Here is a 19,162-nt window from a genome sequence, read left to right on the forward strand (position 1 = left end):
CTCGGTGATCCCAACTGGATGGCATGTCCACAACAAAAGAAGGGAAAGTACTGTTTCAAGGCATTTTGGGGTTTTTTTAAAGCACCTTGCTCTCTGTTTCCAACATCTGGCCTCTCTTGGAGTCTGTCTACCAAGTAGTTGTGGAGATTTGGCAAAAGATGGAAAGAAAAATCCATCTCATTCCCATGGTGGCTTGGAAGCTCTTGTTAGCAAGTGCTACTTAACGCCGTCTATCCCCTGGTGATGCATTTTCGGGTAAGTAATTTTTCTCCTCGATGCTGTCTTCCTTTTGTGCTGTTGTTGATATTCATACTTCCAATGGTTTCAGGGTTTCTAGCTAGCCTGAAATGGTAGCATCGTGACGAGCAGTTTCTCAGATAGGTCCTAAATAAGAGGAAAAGCACGAATCTTCCTGTCTGTGGTGCGGGCCGTGCTCAGGGACCACAACATTTGGAATATTGCAGATTCTTCCCAGAATTGATGCCTTGCACACAGGAGACGTCAAGACGGGGATTGTCCCCGAAGATCTCAGTTCACCCTTCCCAGCACTTTTTCTGTGTTTTCTTTTGCTCACCGTGTTTATAAAGAAACAAAAATGTGTGTTTCTATGGTATTACATTTAACATTTTATCGACAGAGTTTCACCAGTCTCTTGAATGAAATACCAGACTTTAAATGAACAGTGGAGCAAAACCATGGTCACGGCGGTGAAGTGGGGTGAGCGGCTGGGTTAGCCAGCAGGTAGTTGATGATTGCTTGGAGCTACCACGATCATTGAACAGGTGGCTTCTCAGGATCATCAAAGGCACATCGTTAAAAGCCTCTTCCAAATCAAAGCCCCTGAATTTGTCTGAAGAGCAGAAGAGACTTTCATGCCAACGTTATGTGATAAAGACAGAATAGATTTAATTTCTTGCCACTGATACTTTTAATCACCTATAATTTCCCATTCCGAAAATGGAGCATTAAAACTCCACTAATTCAATCCCTAAAGGTGTAGAAACTAATGTCAAAAGAGAACTACAGCTGGAAGGGTTTTAAAAAAAAAATAGTTGGTTAAAAGAAAAAGTGATGGGATCTTCACAGACAAGGGCACCGATCTCTGTACTTCCTCACTCTTCTCCCTGTGCTCGCTCTCACTGCAGAAAGACCCACAGGCCGAAATTCCACCCCAGATGCTATATTCTGCCCCTAGCATCTTTATCCTGACCTTCATGGTAATAGAAATAATTAGCATTGCTGTGGTTTAGGCAGACTGCTTACAAAAGGACCTTCATTTTTAGGGATCCGTGCATGGTTTGTCTTACTGAAATTCACTTTATACTTTTCCTACAGCCATATCTTAATTTTTTTAAAGATTATTATTTATTCATTTGAAAGAGAGAGAGCATGAGCTAGGAGAGTAGCAGAGGGAGAGGGAGAAGCAGACTCCCCACTGAACAGGGATCCCGATGTGGGGCTCGATCCCAGGACCCCAAGATCATGACCTGAGCTGAAGGCAGACGCTTAACCATCTGAGCCACCCAGGCATCCCTATACCCATATTTTTAAAACCTTTCCTGTGCCAATTTTCTTTTTTAAATAACACTGTTTTTCCATTTATAAAACTAGGATATGGTCATTATGAAAATTTCAGAAAATAAATGTACAAGGAGGAAAGCATAAAACTACATATAATTCAACTTAATCAGGGTTAAATTTTGTTAATAGTTCATGAAATATTCCAGAGTGTTTCCTTCCCATTTTTTTCTGTGTGAACGTGCATAAATAGAGTCTCCATTTTATAAAAATGGCCACATGCCACACATACAATTTCATAACTGGAATATGCTGGAACTTTAAGAACACTTTAATGGCGTCTGTGTGGATCCTCTAATTTTGTGGATTTGCTTTGTATCTTGTGAGTTCAAAACAGGATGAGTTCATATCCTATTAAGTTCATTTACAGTGCATACCTCTAAATTTTCAAATTCACGTATCTCAAATAGGCCGATACAATCACCTTGCTTTGTTTATTCAACTCAGCTCAAAAAGGAATCACGATAAGACATGGGTTGCTGTCAGTTCTCCTCAGGGAGGCACACAAAGAAATTTATGGGGTGGTAGAAGAGTCTTTGTCTCAATGATAAGACAGCAATTGTGTCAAAACTCATCAACTATAAACTGAACAAGGTAGCTTTTACTATATGCAAATTATACCTTTATAAATACAACCCAAAAGGAAAGAAAGAAAGACAAAAGAAGAGTCCTGGAATCAGGGGCGCCTGGGTGGCTCGGTCAGTTAAGCGTCTGCCTTCAGCTCAGGTCATGATCTCAGGCTCCTGAGATCGAGGCCCACATCAGGTTCCCTGCTCAGCGGGGAGCCTGCTTCTCCCTCTGCCTCTGCCTCCCCCCACCCCCGCTCAAGCTCTCTATCTCTCAAATGAATAAATAAAATCTTAAAAAAAAAAAAGAAAGAAAGAAAAGTCCTAGAATCAGACTGTCCAGACTCTCCCAGTCCTGCCCCTTAGCCGCTGTGTGACCCTGTGCGGGTCACTTGGCTTCTCTGGGCCTGTTTCTGCTCCCACAAAGCCAGGACAACGGTACCCCTCCTTCATCGGGCTGTGAGAATGACGCATGTTGAAAATGGTCTCAGTGCACAAGCCTGGTCCCTGAAAGGAATCGGATGGCAAAGGAATGGGAAACCAGGCTTCAAAAGAGGCCTGCCTCTCGCTTTTCCGTTGCATTCCATTTGCAGTAGGTTAAGGTACTGAAAGCACATTGGTCTCAGCAGTTTGGGGACCAGGAGGAACCCCGGCTGTCACATGTGGCCAAATGACCCTGAACCAGTGATTTCACTCCTCGGAGCTTGGCTTCTTCATCTGCTCAGTTTCCTCTCCACGAAGGATTAAAATAAATTAAATCAAATCAAACCAAATTACATTACATTAAATTAAATTCAACCTGTAGCTCACATAGCTATTATGAGAATGTAAAGAGAGAATACTGGGATTTGTGATGGTTTTTTCACAAACTAGGTAGTCTCTACCTGTTAGTTGTTATTAATTTCAGGTGGGCCTCTAATCCCAGTGTGGATGTGTTTTCTGTGTTGATACAAATGATAGCTTGTATTTTTCTCCAGAAAGAGAAGACATGGGAAGAGGGTAGAATGGTGACCAATGGAAGAGGTGGGAAGGAAGCAGGGAGACAGGAGTGGCCCTGGGGCCTCGTGTGTGCAGCGAATCCATCTGCAGAGACCCGCACGGCTGAGGTGGAGAAGGAAGCGTCAGCCAATACACAGCCCCTCCCCGACCCCAGCAAGAGCAGAACGAGCCTGCCCTGAGCAGTCCTGGGAAGCCCCATGGATCTGCAAGGAGCCAGAACGATCCATGAACGTGAACATCATCATCCACCTTCCACATCTGAGCTGCACCCAAAGAAATGCTTTTCCGTCTGCCCCACTTCCTTCTTTGCCCTCCTAACGCTGTGGCGGTTCCTTAGAATATCCTCAGAACAGAGGTTGTCGGTGTAGAGAGCAGATGCTTTCTCCAACAGCTGCTGTGACCCAACAAAAGGCTCTCAAAGACACACGCGCCCCAATGCATACTATTTCTCATAGTCTACACCGAAGATACCAGAGCCACACAGAGCAGAAAAGGACAGCAGACTCGCCCTGTTTCCTATCCCGGGAGCTACAGCCAGTCAGTCCAAAGCCACGAGAAAGAAAAGAGGTGGAAAAGCGTCAATAAAAGATAAATGTAAAGGCAGACACTGAGATGAGCCTTTAAACGAACTCATTAAAGGACAAATCGACCTTGTACAGATGATGAGGGGAGAAAACCAAGAGGCATGGCCTGTTTTCCGAACGAAATGAGACCCGTATGTATCACTGTGAAAGCACCAAGCCTGCCCGTCCCTCTTCTAGTCATGTTATTTTTAGGGCACTTCTATATTTCAAAGGCCAGAGAAGCTGATGTGAGGCCAGAAAGTCCACGTTCCCCCAGATTACAGAGACCCCAGAGAAAGACCTCTTCGCTTGCTTTCAGCAGTAAACACCGGCATTTTATTGCTCCATCCCTTCCCCAGGATGGAGAGTAAAACACAGTGCTGGGTGTAATCAAGTGAAGGCCGAAGACCACAGAATGAAAACGCCCTCATAGCCGGGAGAATCTTGCCCTGCCAGGCCCTAAACAGCCACCCATCCCAGGCCCTGAATGGTCACTCGCCACGGCCAACATGACTCCACCATGGCTGAGCCCATCATGATCTACGGCGGCACTCAACTTCCTCATCACGTGAACAAAACAGTGTACAGGAGAGGGAAGAACCTCAGCCAAATCCGCTGTTAACCAAGAGAAGCCACATTTAGGGCTGAGTGAAAGATCATGCTTCCAAGTTTGGCAAAGCCTTCCCTACTTTGCCCCAAAGCATCAGGCTCTGTGTCGGCAAAGCAGCAGTGGAAGGTTCTGTAGCGACAATCCTATGAAGTGGATAGGACAATGATGCCCATTTGATGGACACAAAATTTGAGACCCTGACGGAGAGATGTAGTGACTTGCCCAAGAATTACAGCTGCTAATCTGGAATGGATGGAGTTTGAACCTAGGCAGAGTGGTTTGGACATCTGCACACCTGCCGTTTCATCTTGCTTGTCTAGACGGGGTGATATTGGCTTGGGAGATGGAAGATCTGACTTTGATGACCCCTCTGCGATCAACGGCACAGATATTTTATTCTTCGACCCATCTGGTGGCAGGGTGGGGATCATGCTTCCTGACCCTCCTTCTTTCTCCTCCTTAGTGTGGAAATCCACCACATCACCCAAAATTCTGTGTGTGAAAATGCACCAACAGTTTCAGGGGAAAGATGGGGTGAACACACTTCACAAGATCGCCAGGGACCCCGGTAACCACTATACAGTGTTCAGCCCATTCGGACCCCACCTGCAGATGTGCTTACCCTGCTGGTGAGAACGGGGCTCGGGGACTGTGCAGACAGCTCTCACTCCGTAATTCCCTCTGTCCGGGCGTCCTGATTTATTTTTTCACACAATTGAACTAGTTTCATGGACGCTATGTGCACCCCTCCTAAGGAAGCTGAAGCTCCGGTCTTGTGTGCGGACTCCTTGTGATAAAGCTCAGATGGTAACCTGGCACGGTGTGCTACTCGGTGTGCTTCTCCCCGAGGGGGTGTTCTGAGGCTGCAGAAGCTGGAAACTTTCTTTTTTGGTAATCAAGAAGCAGCCAGTTTTTCTCCCCCAGTCAACTAAAACAAAAATAGCTTCAGAACACGTAGAAGTCTGAGGTTGTGTACTTCTCAACAGCTGAATTAAGACAGATTAGAAGACCAGATGAAGCTGCATGGGCCATCTGATCAGCTACACCCCGGGGAGGTGAAAATTCTAGCTATCTCCCCACTGGAAACAAAATGCATGCATACCCAGCACCAGCACCACCTGCCAGCTCAGTCTCATGCTCTACCTCCTTCATGGTGGATAGTCGCTCCCTATCTTATTTTCAAGTCCCTCCAAAATCCAGAGCCGTGTAATCTGCTGGAAAACATACCCAGCTGCAACTTAGGTCAAGGTCGCCTTCCTGGGTCAGGGCTGATCCGAATGGCTGACACTCCAGCCACCACATGGCTTTGTATCTGCACATCCTGACCGGGGTTCCTGGTCTGATGAGGACCCTTTACTTCCCAAGCACAAAATGTCTCTTTAATTGAACAAGCCTCATACACCTGCTCTCAGCGTCCCTTCCCCTCCGGGGAAATAACACGTGAGTGTAGGAGGTACCTCGGAGCGAGCAGGCCGCCTGCCATGTTCATCTGATTAACAGTCAACACTCCGTAAAGTCGTTTTGAATCGGAGTGCAGGGAATTTTCCACCTTGGGGTCACAGTTTAGCATCTATATAGTCTTTAAAAAAATGTATGCTTTTCAGAGTCCATCGTCTCTCATGGTTCGTCTACCCCTCCCGATTTCCCCCGCTTCATTCTTCCCCTCTGAAAAACAAACTGAGGGTTGCTAGAGTGGAAGGTGGGGTGGGAGGGATGGGGTGACTGGGTGATAGACACTGGGGAGGGTATGTGCTCTGGTAAGCGCTGTGAATTGTGCAAGACTGTTGAATCTCAGATCTGTACCTCTGAAACCAATAATGCAATATATGTTAAGAAAAAAAAAAAGCAGCAGCAGCTAGCAGGAGGGGAAGAATGAAAGGGGGGAAATCAGAGGGGGAGACGAACCATGAGAGACTATGGACTCTGAAAAACAAACTGAGGGTTCTAGAGGGGAGAGGGGTGGGAGGATGGGTTAGCCTGGTGGTGGGTATTGAGGAGGGCACATTCTGCATGGAGCACTGGGTGTTATGCACAAACAACGAATCATGGAACACTACATCTAAAACTAATGATGTAATGTAGGGGATTAACATAAGAATAAAAATAATAATAATAATAATAATAATAAAATACCTACGTAGACTAAAAAAAAAAAAATGTATGCTTTCCGAGTGCTTTATAACCAATGTTACTCCTCTAACCTCAGAGCAGTTCTGCAGGGTCGGCCAGTATCACCTGGTTTCTTTTTTTTTTTTTTTTTTTTATTTGAGAGAGAGAGAATGAGAGACAGAGAGCATGAGAGGGAGGAGGGTCAGAGGGAGAAGCAGACTCCCTGCCGAGCAGGGAGCCCGATGCGGGACTCGATCCCAGGACTCCGGGATCATGACCTGAGCCGAAGGCAGTCGCTTAACCAACTGAGCCACTCAGGCGCCCCGAAGGCAGACACTTAACCAACTGAGCCACCCAGGCATCCTGGTCTTGAAGTTCTTAATAATGTTTTCCACGGAGCCCCCACATGTCTGTTTTCCCCTGGGGCCCCACACACACATGCCACTGTCCTGCCCTGCCGTCCAAACACAGGCTTCCCCAAGACCGTCCAGCTCTGTCTGAGCCACCATCACCTCGAAAGATATTTCGTGCAGAGGTGGGCGGGAGCAAAGAATTACAGAGCTGATGCTTGTCTTGAAATCACCTCATTTCTGGAGGAGATCTGCTTGACTCCTTAGTCCCTGTCTCGCTTCTTTGTCGAAATATGCAAGGGACACGGGAGCGAGGGGGGGGGGGGGCGGGGGAAGTCCCCTGAGGGCACTGCTTGCAGCCCTGAAGTTACAACAGGACGCTGCCTTTATGTGTTTGTCGTGTGAGAATTCAAAATCCTTACCCCAAATTCAATGGTCAGGGTATGACATGAATTTCAGCCACATCTGGATCTCAGCAAGAACGTGGCAAAAAAACGGTGGCATGGAAATTCACTAAATAGCGCCCCCAGAATGAATCCTCCTTGAAGACGGGACAGATTAAATCTAGATAAAAAGATAACAGTAAACTCGCATGAGGTATTTGGTGGAGGGACTTGACAAATTGCTACATCTATTTTAGGAATTTATCTTCCAGAATAGGTAAAATAGCCCACATTTCTGAGGTATAGAACATTGCCAGAAATAATATTTGCGTTGTGGTGCTGGATTATCTCTATATTTTGACAGGACTTATGCCTATGTGAGAACAGAGTTATAAATATAGGGATGAGGCCATGCCTTGAACAAACTCCAAAGAAAAGAAACTAACATTGGTGAGGGAGCCACCAGGAGCTCTGAGATAAAATGCCCTGGACAAACGTTAATACTCACACAGAAGGAAGGCTACGGGCCTATCTGAATTCACTCAGGCATTTCTCACAAGTGGAACGTGGAACTTTTAAAGTGAAACAATATGCACAATTCCAAAAGTCTTATTGACCATACACGTGTAATCTGCTTAGAACATACTAAAGACACTTGACTCACTGAGCACTTTTAAAGGAAAACATGATAATTTAATAGGACCCAAATATCCATTGATAAGGATGGGAAAATGTCTGACACATTTAAAGCAATTTATATGACTAGGCAAGAGGTAGAAATCAACAATAGTATCATAATAGATACATATCTGTTCCTGGGACTTGAAGATTACTAAATTGTCATGTGGTTCTAAAATTCATGACTTTTCAGACTAACCATTAGCCATGGTGTCAATACATACTTCTGGAAGCATTGACTCCATGGTTTATACAGTGACTAGACCTGAAGTCGGTTAATTTTATGGGATTCTGTCTCCCCGGCTAGCCTCTGAGCTCTTTGAAGGGTAGAGACCATGTCTTCTTTGTTCACCCAGCACAGCCTACAACACGTGAAGGATTCCCCATCCATGTGGGTTGAAGGGCATGTGCCAGGGAGAGGAAAACTGTCTCTGTCTTTTAAATGTTCCTAATCTAGAAGGAAGACGGAAACATGGCCAACAAAATATGTGATTACCAATGATACATGCAAAGGGCTGCCATTCCCTGAGCAAAGGTTTTTTTAAGAGTTCTATTTGAGGGGTTCAGAATGCTCTTTCTTACTCAAACAGAGCTGGGGGGTGGAAGGCGGAAGGTAAGAAATGAAGGTGGAATGGTGTAAAGTCAAAGTCAAGGAAACCTCTCGGCGAGACAGGAGAAGACCGTCAACCACGATCTCAATGAGGGACTTCATGGCAGCCATGCGCTGATGCTCACCTACCTCTCCTTGTGTTACTGGGACAAGAGGTGAGTCTCCTTGTGTTATTGGGACAAGGGGTGAGGACAAGGAGTGAGGTTCAGAGTGCACACTTGAACCTCTAGAAATAAAGTGGAAGACCTAGGGGAGGAAAGAATGACTTTGGCAAGATTTCCATAGCTGCTCTTTTTTTAATTCAAGGCTAATAAAAAAAAAAAAAAATCCAGGACAATATTGTTTTTCATAGATTTCACGTCCAAGTCCTAACTGGAATTGGGACAGGTATAAAAGAAATTGGGTTGTATCCAGGATATGAAAGAAAATGAGAAATTTAATAGGAAAGGAAGTGTGTAAGTGAAACCTAACATTGGCTTTTCCTCAAGAAGCTCTATGATTTTGAACAAAATTTGCCTTTGGGCACTCAGCTCCCAAAGGACTGAGGACTACTTAAAAGGACTACCTTGAATGAAATGACACCTGTGGTCTCCTTCAATTCTCTGAATTCTAAGTAGGACCATAGAAATGACCGCCTTCCTCTAGGTTAGTGGTCTTTAGGCAGGGTGACTACACCCCAGGAAAGGGCAGGGCCGCCATGTTCAGCCGCACAGGTGGAGCACAGCACGACCCCAGGGGGCAGCACTGATACAGAATGGCATCTCTGGAGCTGTAAGGTCCTTAACTCTCACAATCACGCACGGGGAAGGAAACTAAAATTTCTATTTGTATCTTTCTAGGCCCAAGTATCAATAAGAACAAAATAAGGTTTTATCAATAGCTACTATCAGGATTGTTACTGACATTGTCACTTGGTGAGTAGGAAGGATGAGAGTCCCACGACTCTTGACTTGCTCTCAGAATATCACCATGTGCTGCATTGCAGTTCCTTGAGCTCCGGGAGGAGGATTTATAGATTATGTAATCTACCTTTAATGAAACTAATCTCCCCACTAAGTAGGAAAGTGACTTTTAAAAAGTCTTGCATAGTGACCTGCCACAACCTGGAGGAAGCTTGAGGACATCATGCTGAGTATAATCAGCCAGGCACAAAAGGACAAATACTGTCTGAGTCCACGTATATGAGGTCCCTGGAGTAATCAGATCCATAGAGACAGAAAGTAGAAGAGTGATCACCAGGGGAAGAGGGGTTGGGGGAGGGGACTTGTTGTTTAACAGGTGTAGAATTTCAGTTTTACAAGATAAACCAGTTCCGGAGGCCTATTTCATAATAAAGTAAATACAATTAACACTACTGAATTACACACTTAAAAATGGGTAAGATGGTAAATTTTATGGTATGTTTTTTACCCCAATTAAAAAAAAACTGTGCATAAAACTTCACAGATTGAAAAGAATACGATCACCATCAGCAAAAGCAACAGGGAAGCAGTGGGAGTATGATCTAACCCTGATGCTACGGCTAGAATATCTTCATGAGCACCAACATGAGCTCCTAACCCACAGCCATCAGACTGGAAGAAGTGCAGTTACCGAGACTACTTGACCAATTCATAGCATCGGGGGTTTCTCTGTGTATCAGACAAGCATCAGGAAATGTGAAAAAGAAAAGCCCACATACAGGTACACTTTTGCCAAGCTCTGGAAAAGAAAAGTGACATTTTTCTCATAATCCTGGATGAAAGAGTGATGTTACTTAATAAGGAAATTATATGTGTCAGAATCTTCCATTTAAAAATAGGTATGGTCGGGGGGCACCTGGCTGGCTCCGTTGGTGGAGCGTGCAACTCTTGATCTCAGGGTTGTGAGTTCAAGCCCCATGTTGGGTGTACAGATTACTTAAAAATTTTAAAAATTAAAATAAAATAAAATAAAATAAAAACAGGTATAATATCTTAATTAATTTTTAAATAGTGGCACTTAGCCCCTGATGGACATAAAAGTCCATATTGGCTAAAAAAAAAAAAATCTTGGGGAGAAAGAGAGAACACATTTCCTTGTTCTATTTTTGCTATCTTGTTTGGTTAAGACAAATGTTAATGAGTCTTGTCAACCTCTGGGGTCCTCTTTTCAGGTATTGTATAAAATTAAAATAACCGATCATTTTGTTAGAACCTTGGCCAAACCACAGGTGTGGTGTTATGAGGACAGATGACCATTTCCTTTGTCATGTCGCTACTCCACAGTTTTGGATTGTAATAGCAGGAAAAGCATAATCTCAAGCCAATCCAGATACAACCTCAGCTATCAAATAGCTTTCAAATAGTCATAACCAACTATTTAAAACCTAACATTCAAAAGGCATTCCAGACCATTGGGTGGAAGATCAAAGTACAGATGACTTGAGATATTTCAGTCTTGGCAAAGCCCATGACTGTCCTCAAACTGGGGGCAGAAACTTTCCAGGGAAAAGGATTCTCCTGTTCTCTCGTCTAATTCCATTGTGATAAGAAAATTGCCTCATTTCAATACTTCTATCAATTCACACTTTTTGGCTGCTTTTCCCTTCGGTGTTCTGCAGGGGAGTTTTCAATTTGTGGATGATTACCTTCCTGCTTTATGATTCTAATTTGTCTTCTTTTTATTTATAAGGTGGTAGCTTAAGAGTAAAATATAAAATAATGGCATTTAGTGGGTGATTGATTTTTCCACTGGCAATAAATATGGCCAAGCGTTTCCCTTTCAGAAATGGAATGAGAAGTCATTCAGTGAGATTCTGAAGCATAAATTTCAGGCTATTTGCAAGGCACAAACAATATTCAAGCAGATTGATGCCTGGAATATGTAACTTACGCTGAATTGTTCGTGTAAAACAGCCCAGAAATGGATGTTGGATTTATAGGTTTGGGCCACTGGCAAATGTGGCAAGCCTGCTTGGCTCATGGCACAAAACAATGAGCTGTAGAACATTCTCATATCCATGCTCGAAAGGTACCTGAACCAAATCGAATGGAAAATATTTCTCTCCTCATTACTTGTACCTCACTTCGTTCCAAAGATGGGATGAAGAATGGTAAACGGTCGGTACCCGGGGATGATAGGAACATAGAGACAGAGGCTGTTGGACTGCACGGGGACATAGTCACCCAATTCAGTGTCTAGTTTCCCGAGAGAACACAGGCAAATCCATCTCTTTTTTGCATATGAATTGTCATATATTTCTATGTCAAATATAAATTAACTTAAAATATTTAGGTATGCAACTATAAATTAAAACATTTGGTTAATTAATATAAACATCAATGGTTCATTTTTAAATATGAATTAAAATATTTGAATATGCAATTTGCTTTCTGTATGTGAGATATACTTTGCCTTCAACAATATACCAGGATTTGCAGTCTGCTCGACCGTGATTCGTCACGAGGAGTTATCTCACTAAAGATCTGCTCAGGCTCTCTCTGATCCCCCAAAGCACAGTCAAATTGGTTTTCTATTTCAATACAGCAAACCGTTTTGTAAGGCATTCACAGGCTCTGCCTCTCTGGCTACACAGCTCCTTTTGTTTGAATTTCATAGAGCTTATCTGAAGTGAAATAGTCCCAATGCAGACAACCCCGAACTAGAATATTAGAATTCTCTGTCCCTCCCGCAGCTCCCCTGTTTTCCTTGACATTTTTCCAAATGTCAAGAGTTCTTTCTGTCCAGATTCTCCCCAGTTTTTCTTATTTCTTTGCCTGCCATCAAAGCATTTATTTTGCATATATAACAATGTATCCATTTCCAACTTAAATGACAAACCCAGGTTTCAAACCAGGAGTAAAAAACAAAAGATAGAACTTTTCTTCTCCAAACCTGTCTGGACCACAAATCTCAACATTTAGAAAAGAGGGTGTTGGGTCTGTTGGTCACATTAATTAATAAATCCACACCCCAAAATCCACTTATTCATCTAGTAAAGGAATATTACCAAGTGCCAGACCAGGAGCCAGGTCTTGTGGACAATGTAAAGTCATTCCTGTCCTAAGGAAGGTCATAATCATAGGCCAATATGACCACTGCCATATGCCAATAAATAAAATGCAACCCATAGTACTTGTTATGGTTTGGATGTTTGTGTTTCTTCAAAATTCATGTGCTGAAATCCTAACCCTCAAGCTGAAGGCATTAGGTCATGAAAGGGGAGCTCCCACGAATGGGACTCGGGCTCTCACAGAAGAGACCCCAGGCTGCTCCCTGTCCCTTCTTCCACCATAGGAGGACACAGAAAGGAGATGACTGTCTATGAACCAAGAAGAGGGTTCTCACTCGAACAAGCCAGCTCCCTGATCTCAGACTTCCAGCCTTCGAAACTGTGAGCAATAAATGTCTATGGTTTATAAGGCGCTCAACTGTGGCACTTTCTTATAGGAGCCCAAACAGACAAAGACAATAACAGCATGAGCTTGGATGCTGGGTTTTATAAAACCATCAGCCAAATATAACATAGATCTGTGCGTATACATCCTCTAAAGTCCTTCTTCACCCCCCCAGCGAGAAGCCCTTTCTAGAAAGCCATTCTAAATTAATGAAAAGCCCCTGGCTTGGGCTCATGATATTATTCAGGTGTTCAAATAGTACAGTGCACCAAGTACGCTGAGGACAGAAGGACCACAGACAAACTGTGAATGCCTTTCTCCTGTGAAAAAACCTCTCACGAAGCACTGAGGCAGAAATTATAATTTTAAAAAATAATGCAGAGAACATATTCATCATAAATTCAAGGCACTTTCCCTGACAAAAAAAAAAAAGTATTTCCTTTTCATCTTGATCACACTATTCAACTAAACCCTTAATAAAATCAAGTGTGAGTCATTTCTTCAATTTTTCTTTCTGAAAAAAAAAAAAAAAATCTTGCATTCTGTCATCCTTAGAATTCAAAAGAGGAAAACAGTGAGACTTCTTAGTCGCACACCATTCGTTAATGAAATGCAGGATCGGGAGAATAAATTTTATGGCAATCCATTACAACCATCAGCCCAGCAAATACATTTCCAGGCTGAATTGTGACCTCTTCCCACTCTGGAAAAGTTGAACTTAGAACCCAAGTTGGAACCAGTGTCTTTCTAGACCTAACATCCCCAGTTAGAGTAGAGAGAGTGTCTAATCTGGTGTGATCCAATAAAACCATGTGGATCTTGCTGGATCTTCCTATGTCCCTGCTGCTGGTCCACCCCCAAATGAGGTTAAAATTACAGAAGAAATTGAATTGTCATTTGGCCTTCTATTGCTAGGCCTTTGCGGCCAGTTGTAAAATCCACTTTATGCAGTTACCCTCAGGATCTGTGCTTAACTGGTCTGAACCACACAGTTCTCTGCAAACCTGATCACCTGTCCATTAGCATTTGCTACAGTTCACTATGATGTCATATTGAATCACACGACTATGATAATTCTTATTTTAGTTCTGTTTCCTGCAATTTTTCTTAGCAATCGGTTACCCTGATGACTGACTAGGTAAGTCCCAAGCAAGTGTCATATGATATTTTTTAACCAATGTCTACATTTGTTTGGGGGTTTTTTTGCAATGCTTCTATATTATTAATTAAAAATTAGGTAAGTAGCACGAGCTATGTAAACATTTGAATAGTACAGCTGATGTTTGAATAATCCAAAGGCTACTTTTGAAAAAAAAATCCTGTCCTTTCTAAGTCCCCACCCCAAGACTTAAGTGAGCTTACCCTCCCCCTGCAAATCTCTCTCCAGACAATGTTGTTCACTGTTCTCTTCCTTCTTTAGAGTTTTAATGTGTAGCCATGGGCACAGTCCTTTTGTGGGCAGTGTCTGGATGAAAGAAAGACTTATAACCCTGGCGCCGAGTTGCAACATCCCATCCAAGCCGGTGCAAGAAAAGAGCAGTGACAGGAAGACACTTTCTCGAAGAGGTCTCAGGTCTAATTAATAACTGCCAACTGATGCCTCTCAATAGGGTGATGGTGGGTGTCATTTTTTAAATTGATTCTCCAAATGTGTGCCTTTATCGCATTTTTAAATTGATTCTCCAAATGTGTGCCTTTATCGCATTAAAATTTTGCTCCTGGCTTTCCTAAATAAATTCTTTTGAAGAGCAACTTAAAAACTCACACCTGCATGAGAAAATGGGACTGACTGTCATTGTTCGTGGGACTCATATTTGGTGGTTCAACAAGGGGAGTCTTTTTCTTCTCCTGTGCAGGGTTCTGGTTGAAGAGAGAAGGGAAGGACTTTGTAAACTTCAGCCTTGGTGGTTGGGATTTCTGACCCAACTAGTACACCTTAACCTGCATTTTGATTCCTACTAAATTATCTCCAGGCCCATCTGATATACTTTAATCCTGAAATGTAAACTGGACACACCCACAAACCACCTCCACTCTCTAGGTGCCCTAAATTTGGACTTGACTTTCTTCATTATACTTGAGCTGCTCTTTTCAATCACCATTCCCCCAAAAAGCCTTGTCACCAGGGATAGAGATGACACTGCATCGTCGAGTCACAAGTTGAAAGCCAGCTCAGTCCCCAAGTCTCCACCCCTCACCGCCTTCCCACTAAAAGCTAGAAGAGCTGGAGGAGCAGGGCCCACCCAGGGAGCACTTGACTCTCTGGGGGCCTCTCCTCCCAGCCCAGCTCCGGCGCGGCCCAAGGGAGCAGCTGTGAGCTCGGGGATTTCTGCAGCGGGCCCCAAAGCCTGCCAAAAGGAGCAGGCGCTGCTTGCCCACCAGGCTCAAAAATATCCTGAAGTCAGAGGAAAGCCTGACAAAATCCATTGCTTTGGCCCTCCGCAGTACTTAGTTACATGAGTAAGTAAACGATCATCTGAAATCCGTCCCTGCCTGAGAGCTATTAAAACAAGAAGCCACATGTAATTCATCCAACTAAGGAAAAGCTTTGGGGTGGGGAGAGGTTCAGTGCTCTACCCAGAAAGGAGCTTCTGTTCGACTTTATTAAATGTTTTAAGCAGATTTAAGTTTTAGTGAAAGGACAAATTCCCACTGTCTGAGGGACACATGCCCGGAAACTTGGGGACCAGCCAGAGAGCTGGTCACCCAGCTGGTGGCCAGAGGACTAGGGCTGCATGTGGCTGAAGGGGGGCTGGGCGCAGGAGGGACAGGAGGGGAGAAAGGTGGAGGAGGGGGCTGGAAGGGGTGTGGTTGGAGCAAAGACCAATGTGCCTCCTGAAGGATTTTATCAACATTAAAGGAAGATTTTGCAGCGGACTGCTACCCTGTCTGAGGGAACAGGGAGGTGGGGGGGCGGGGGGCGGGCAGAGCACAATCGCAGAGCTGCCCTAATTTCACATTCAGCAGAAACGAGGTTGTGGCCCTAATCATGGGCTGAGCTCTGGGACGTTTGCTCTCTCCCTGGGGACCCACAGTTAGGTGAACACTGCTGAGGCATTCTAGAAAGCTCACCTCTATGATGCTGGCCACCAGCCCCAGCTAAAGACGGGGTGAGAGCCAGCAGGAGCACCAACACTCCAGAAGAACCCAGAGCAGCAAACTAGGGAGGAAGGACCCCCAGTTGCTCTACTGTTTTCTGACTCCTCCTCTCTGAAACTGTTAACCTGTGTATTTACAGACCCACTCTCCCCGGCCATCACTTCTCGTTGGGAGCAGGGTGAGCTGACACAGGGCAGAAGCCTCTGAAATCTCATGGAGTCCAGCAAAAAGCCTCGGGACCCGGAGGCCAGGTCCTCCTTGCCCTTTCTCTGCTTCAGGCCCCAGCTCCTCTTCCTCCCCCTCCTTCGGTGGCAGCCAGCGCTCTGAGAGCTCCATAGGCTCTCCGACCCTGAGATCCACCCGCCAGCCACGCAGCCTGAGGCCCCCCCCCTTCACTCGCCTCTGGCGTGGAACCAGCTGACCTTGAACTTCTCTGTGCCTCAGTGTCCCCATCTGTCAATTGGGAATAATAACAGCAGTGGGAGCACTAGACGTGGAGCTGGGGGCTGAGAACAGGCAAAAGTGAGCTGCCCTGGCATTACTGGAGCTCCCAGCTGTATCCGTGGCGGGAGGCTCCCAGCCTCCCATCTTCCTCCCACACTCCCCTTTCCTCCCTCCGTCCCAAACCCCATTCCTAAACCGTATATGCTTCACCCCCCCTTCTTCCTATCGTGTTTACATCAAAAGTCACCCATCAGAGAGAGAAACGTAGTGAAGGTGCCTCTTATTTCTGGAGTTAATTTTACTCTAGACTTCCAAAAAAGGATCACCCATCTGTCAAAAAAAAAAGACAGAGAATATAAAAGGTCTTTAAAAGTAATTATTTAAGTGCCGACCCAAAGGATATGAAAATGGACTTGTCTCGGTTATTGAGCTGAATTAGGGGGCAGTTTGTACACCCCCAAACCTGCTTCATTTAAAAGAAAGAGAACACGATCTTTTTAAAATAAAATGAGCTATCAGTTTGCCCCAACAAAATCTCTTCTATAGAAACACATTCAGAGACGGGACTTGCAACGGAACATTGTTGCTGGTCTACCGTCCAGGTCTGCCCTATCTTCCAGCCCCATCCACACAGGCAGATTTGTCACCGGGTGATCTGCCTCTTTTACCGGTGCTCTGATTAACTGCAGATAGAGTTGGTGCCTCCACACGGCTATGCCGTGAAATCCTTCCCCTGCTTCTCTCTCAAGCCTGACTGTCACCAGATGGCCTGCCTGCCAACATTCCGCAAGGTATCCCCCAAAGCAAACACGCGAGGACAAGCGGGAAGCCGCACAAACCTCCGGAGACGCCAAGACCATCGGCTTTCTATCGGGAGGTCTCACACCCAAAGCACTTTCCAAAGTCACAACGAAATCAGAAGCACACAATGAATCCCCTTCTCTTTCTAAGGCAAATTTGCAAAAGTTGCAAACTTGACCGGGGTCTGCACCTGCACCTGCCGTACCAACCAAGAGGTCAATAGTGTCAGCCCTCAAAGCAGATAGTCACAGGGCTGATCTGTGCTCCATCGCCCCTCGGAAACCCTTCACATTTTCCGAGACCAACTGTGGTCCCGTCCCTTCTCAACCGCAAGTCTCCCCCTGCAAGTTACAGCACCACTCACCTCACTCATGTTGTTCTAACACCGCAGCTCCGGGGTCCCTGTGGTCGGCACTGTGCTCAGCACTCACTCAGGACGCTGCTCAGGGGTCGCTATTCCACCGGTCCTGGCTTTTCTCTTAAAAAGGGCTGCCCGGTGGCATCATGCCTCCTGTAAGCCAATGAGATCCATTCACCTGTCTGCACTCCTTGCAGACATCTGAGAGCACGAGGGGCCACCTAGTGGAACGAAGCGGGAAGCCAGCGAGGTCTCCGCTCCAAATTCCGCCAGGGAGAGAAGGAACAGCTAGATTTCTTTTTTTTTTTTTTTTAAGGTCAAAGTCATCACATGCAAAGATCATCACAGGCTTGCCATTGTTTATTAATTCACGGGTACAGGACTCAGATTCATGGAAAATACGTTTTCAATGTCAGTGGAAAGAAGGTCTGTTTTCCGAAGGAAGGCCAGTTCTGGAAACAGCGGCCCATGCTCTCCTCCAGGAGTGGCAGCCTCCTCTGTTTTTGGGGGCACAAACCTCAGCCTTTTGGGGGAAGGTTTTCCCCTGTCCCCCACCCCGCCCCCAACTATGCCAGGATGCTTGTATCCCGGGCACATCCTCTCTTGGTGGGAGGTCATAGCAGCTCTGAGACATGGGTTGGAGAGTCACGATGTGACGAGGGAGAAGGTCCCCAGCCCTATCTGGGCGGTTGTCAGAACCTCGCCAGCATCAGGAAGAGGATGTGGGCGGGTCCGTGGACCCTGCTGATGGTTTCACTGTTGCAGCCCTCAGCCTCTCTGTAAAGAGGTTCCCTCCTTCTGCCTGGACTCAGGAGACCCTGAAGAGTCTTCCCAGCATCCAAGTGAAGCCTTGTCTTTCACAGCCGGGATCGTGGCCGAAGCAGAGCATGAGGTGCGTGTCGCTGCCGGTCTCCTCGGCCCGAGGCTGGTCAGGTCACCCTCCTGCAACTGGCCAGCTTCACCTTGGGCTCAGGTCCAAGTGGGAGCCTCGGCTGGAGAACAGTGAGGCTCTGTCATGGCAGGTACTCCAAACGATGACTAGTAACTCCTCAAAGGACCTACCAGAGACATAAGCACATCCAAGTGACAGCTACCTAGTAGCTCATGTGGGTAAGTACATGAGAAAGTGGGTCGTTGTTACTCAGATGCCCCCCGGAGGGCCTCACCCATCCCCCACTTGGGGAGACTCCGTGGACCAGCAGCTGTGGGACGGACCAACACTAAGCTCGGGCCCACCTCTGATTCCGTCCATTAACTCCTACCCGCCATCACTACGGTGGCTTCTCCTGTCAACTCCCTTCTCGGGTCCACCTCGGGGAGTGGAAGGCCACACATCCCCAAATGGGTACCAGCCACTACAGTCGGCCCGTGGAGGCCCGGGCCCGGAGCCCTGGCCCAGAGCCCATCTCTGCGGCACACACATGAGGAGCACAAACACGAAGCAGCAAGAAGCACAAGACTCCTACGGCTCATGGGAACCAATCTTCTTAATTTATAGCGGCTTTACATGGGAATGTGTCTAGAGAAAGGTCCCTTTCAATGGGAGGATATGTGTATTCGTTATAATAACTCTCTCTCTCTCTTTATATATATATATATAATAACTCTCTCTATATATATACACACATATTCATATACCCCAACCACACAAAGCTT

General features: G+C 45.5%; 1 protein-coding gene across 1 annotated transcript in view; it reads right to left on the reverse strand.

Moving 5' to 3' along the window:
- Positions 1-17,627, reverse strand: part of PCP4 (Purkinje cell protein 4) — a 51,650-nt gene extending 34,023 nt beyond the window's left edge. The window contains exon 1 of the mRNA XM_045863581.1: positions 17,513-17,627. Within this exon, the coding sequence (XP_045719537.1) occupies positions 17,513-17,521 (9 nt within the window). The 5' untranslated portion in view covers positions 17,522-17,627. The remainder of the gene's footprint in view (positions 1-17,512) is intronic.
- Positions 17,628-19,162: the final 1,535 nt, after the last annotated feature.

The sequence above is a fragment of the Mirounga angustirostris genome, unplaced genomic scaffold (assembly GCF_029215605.1).
Source record: "Mirounga angustirostris isolate CCGP_5_RB_7025 unplaced genomic scaffold, mMirAng1.0.hap1 SCAF_1, whole genome shotgun sequence".
Lineage (NCBI taxonomy): Eukaryota > Metazoa > Chordata > Mammalia > Carnivora > Phocidae > Mirounga > Mirounga angustirostris.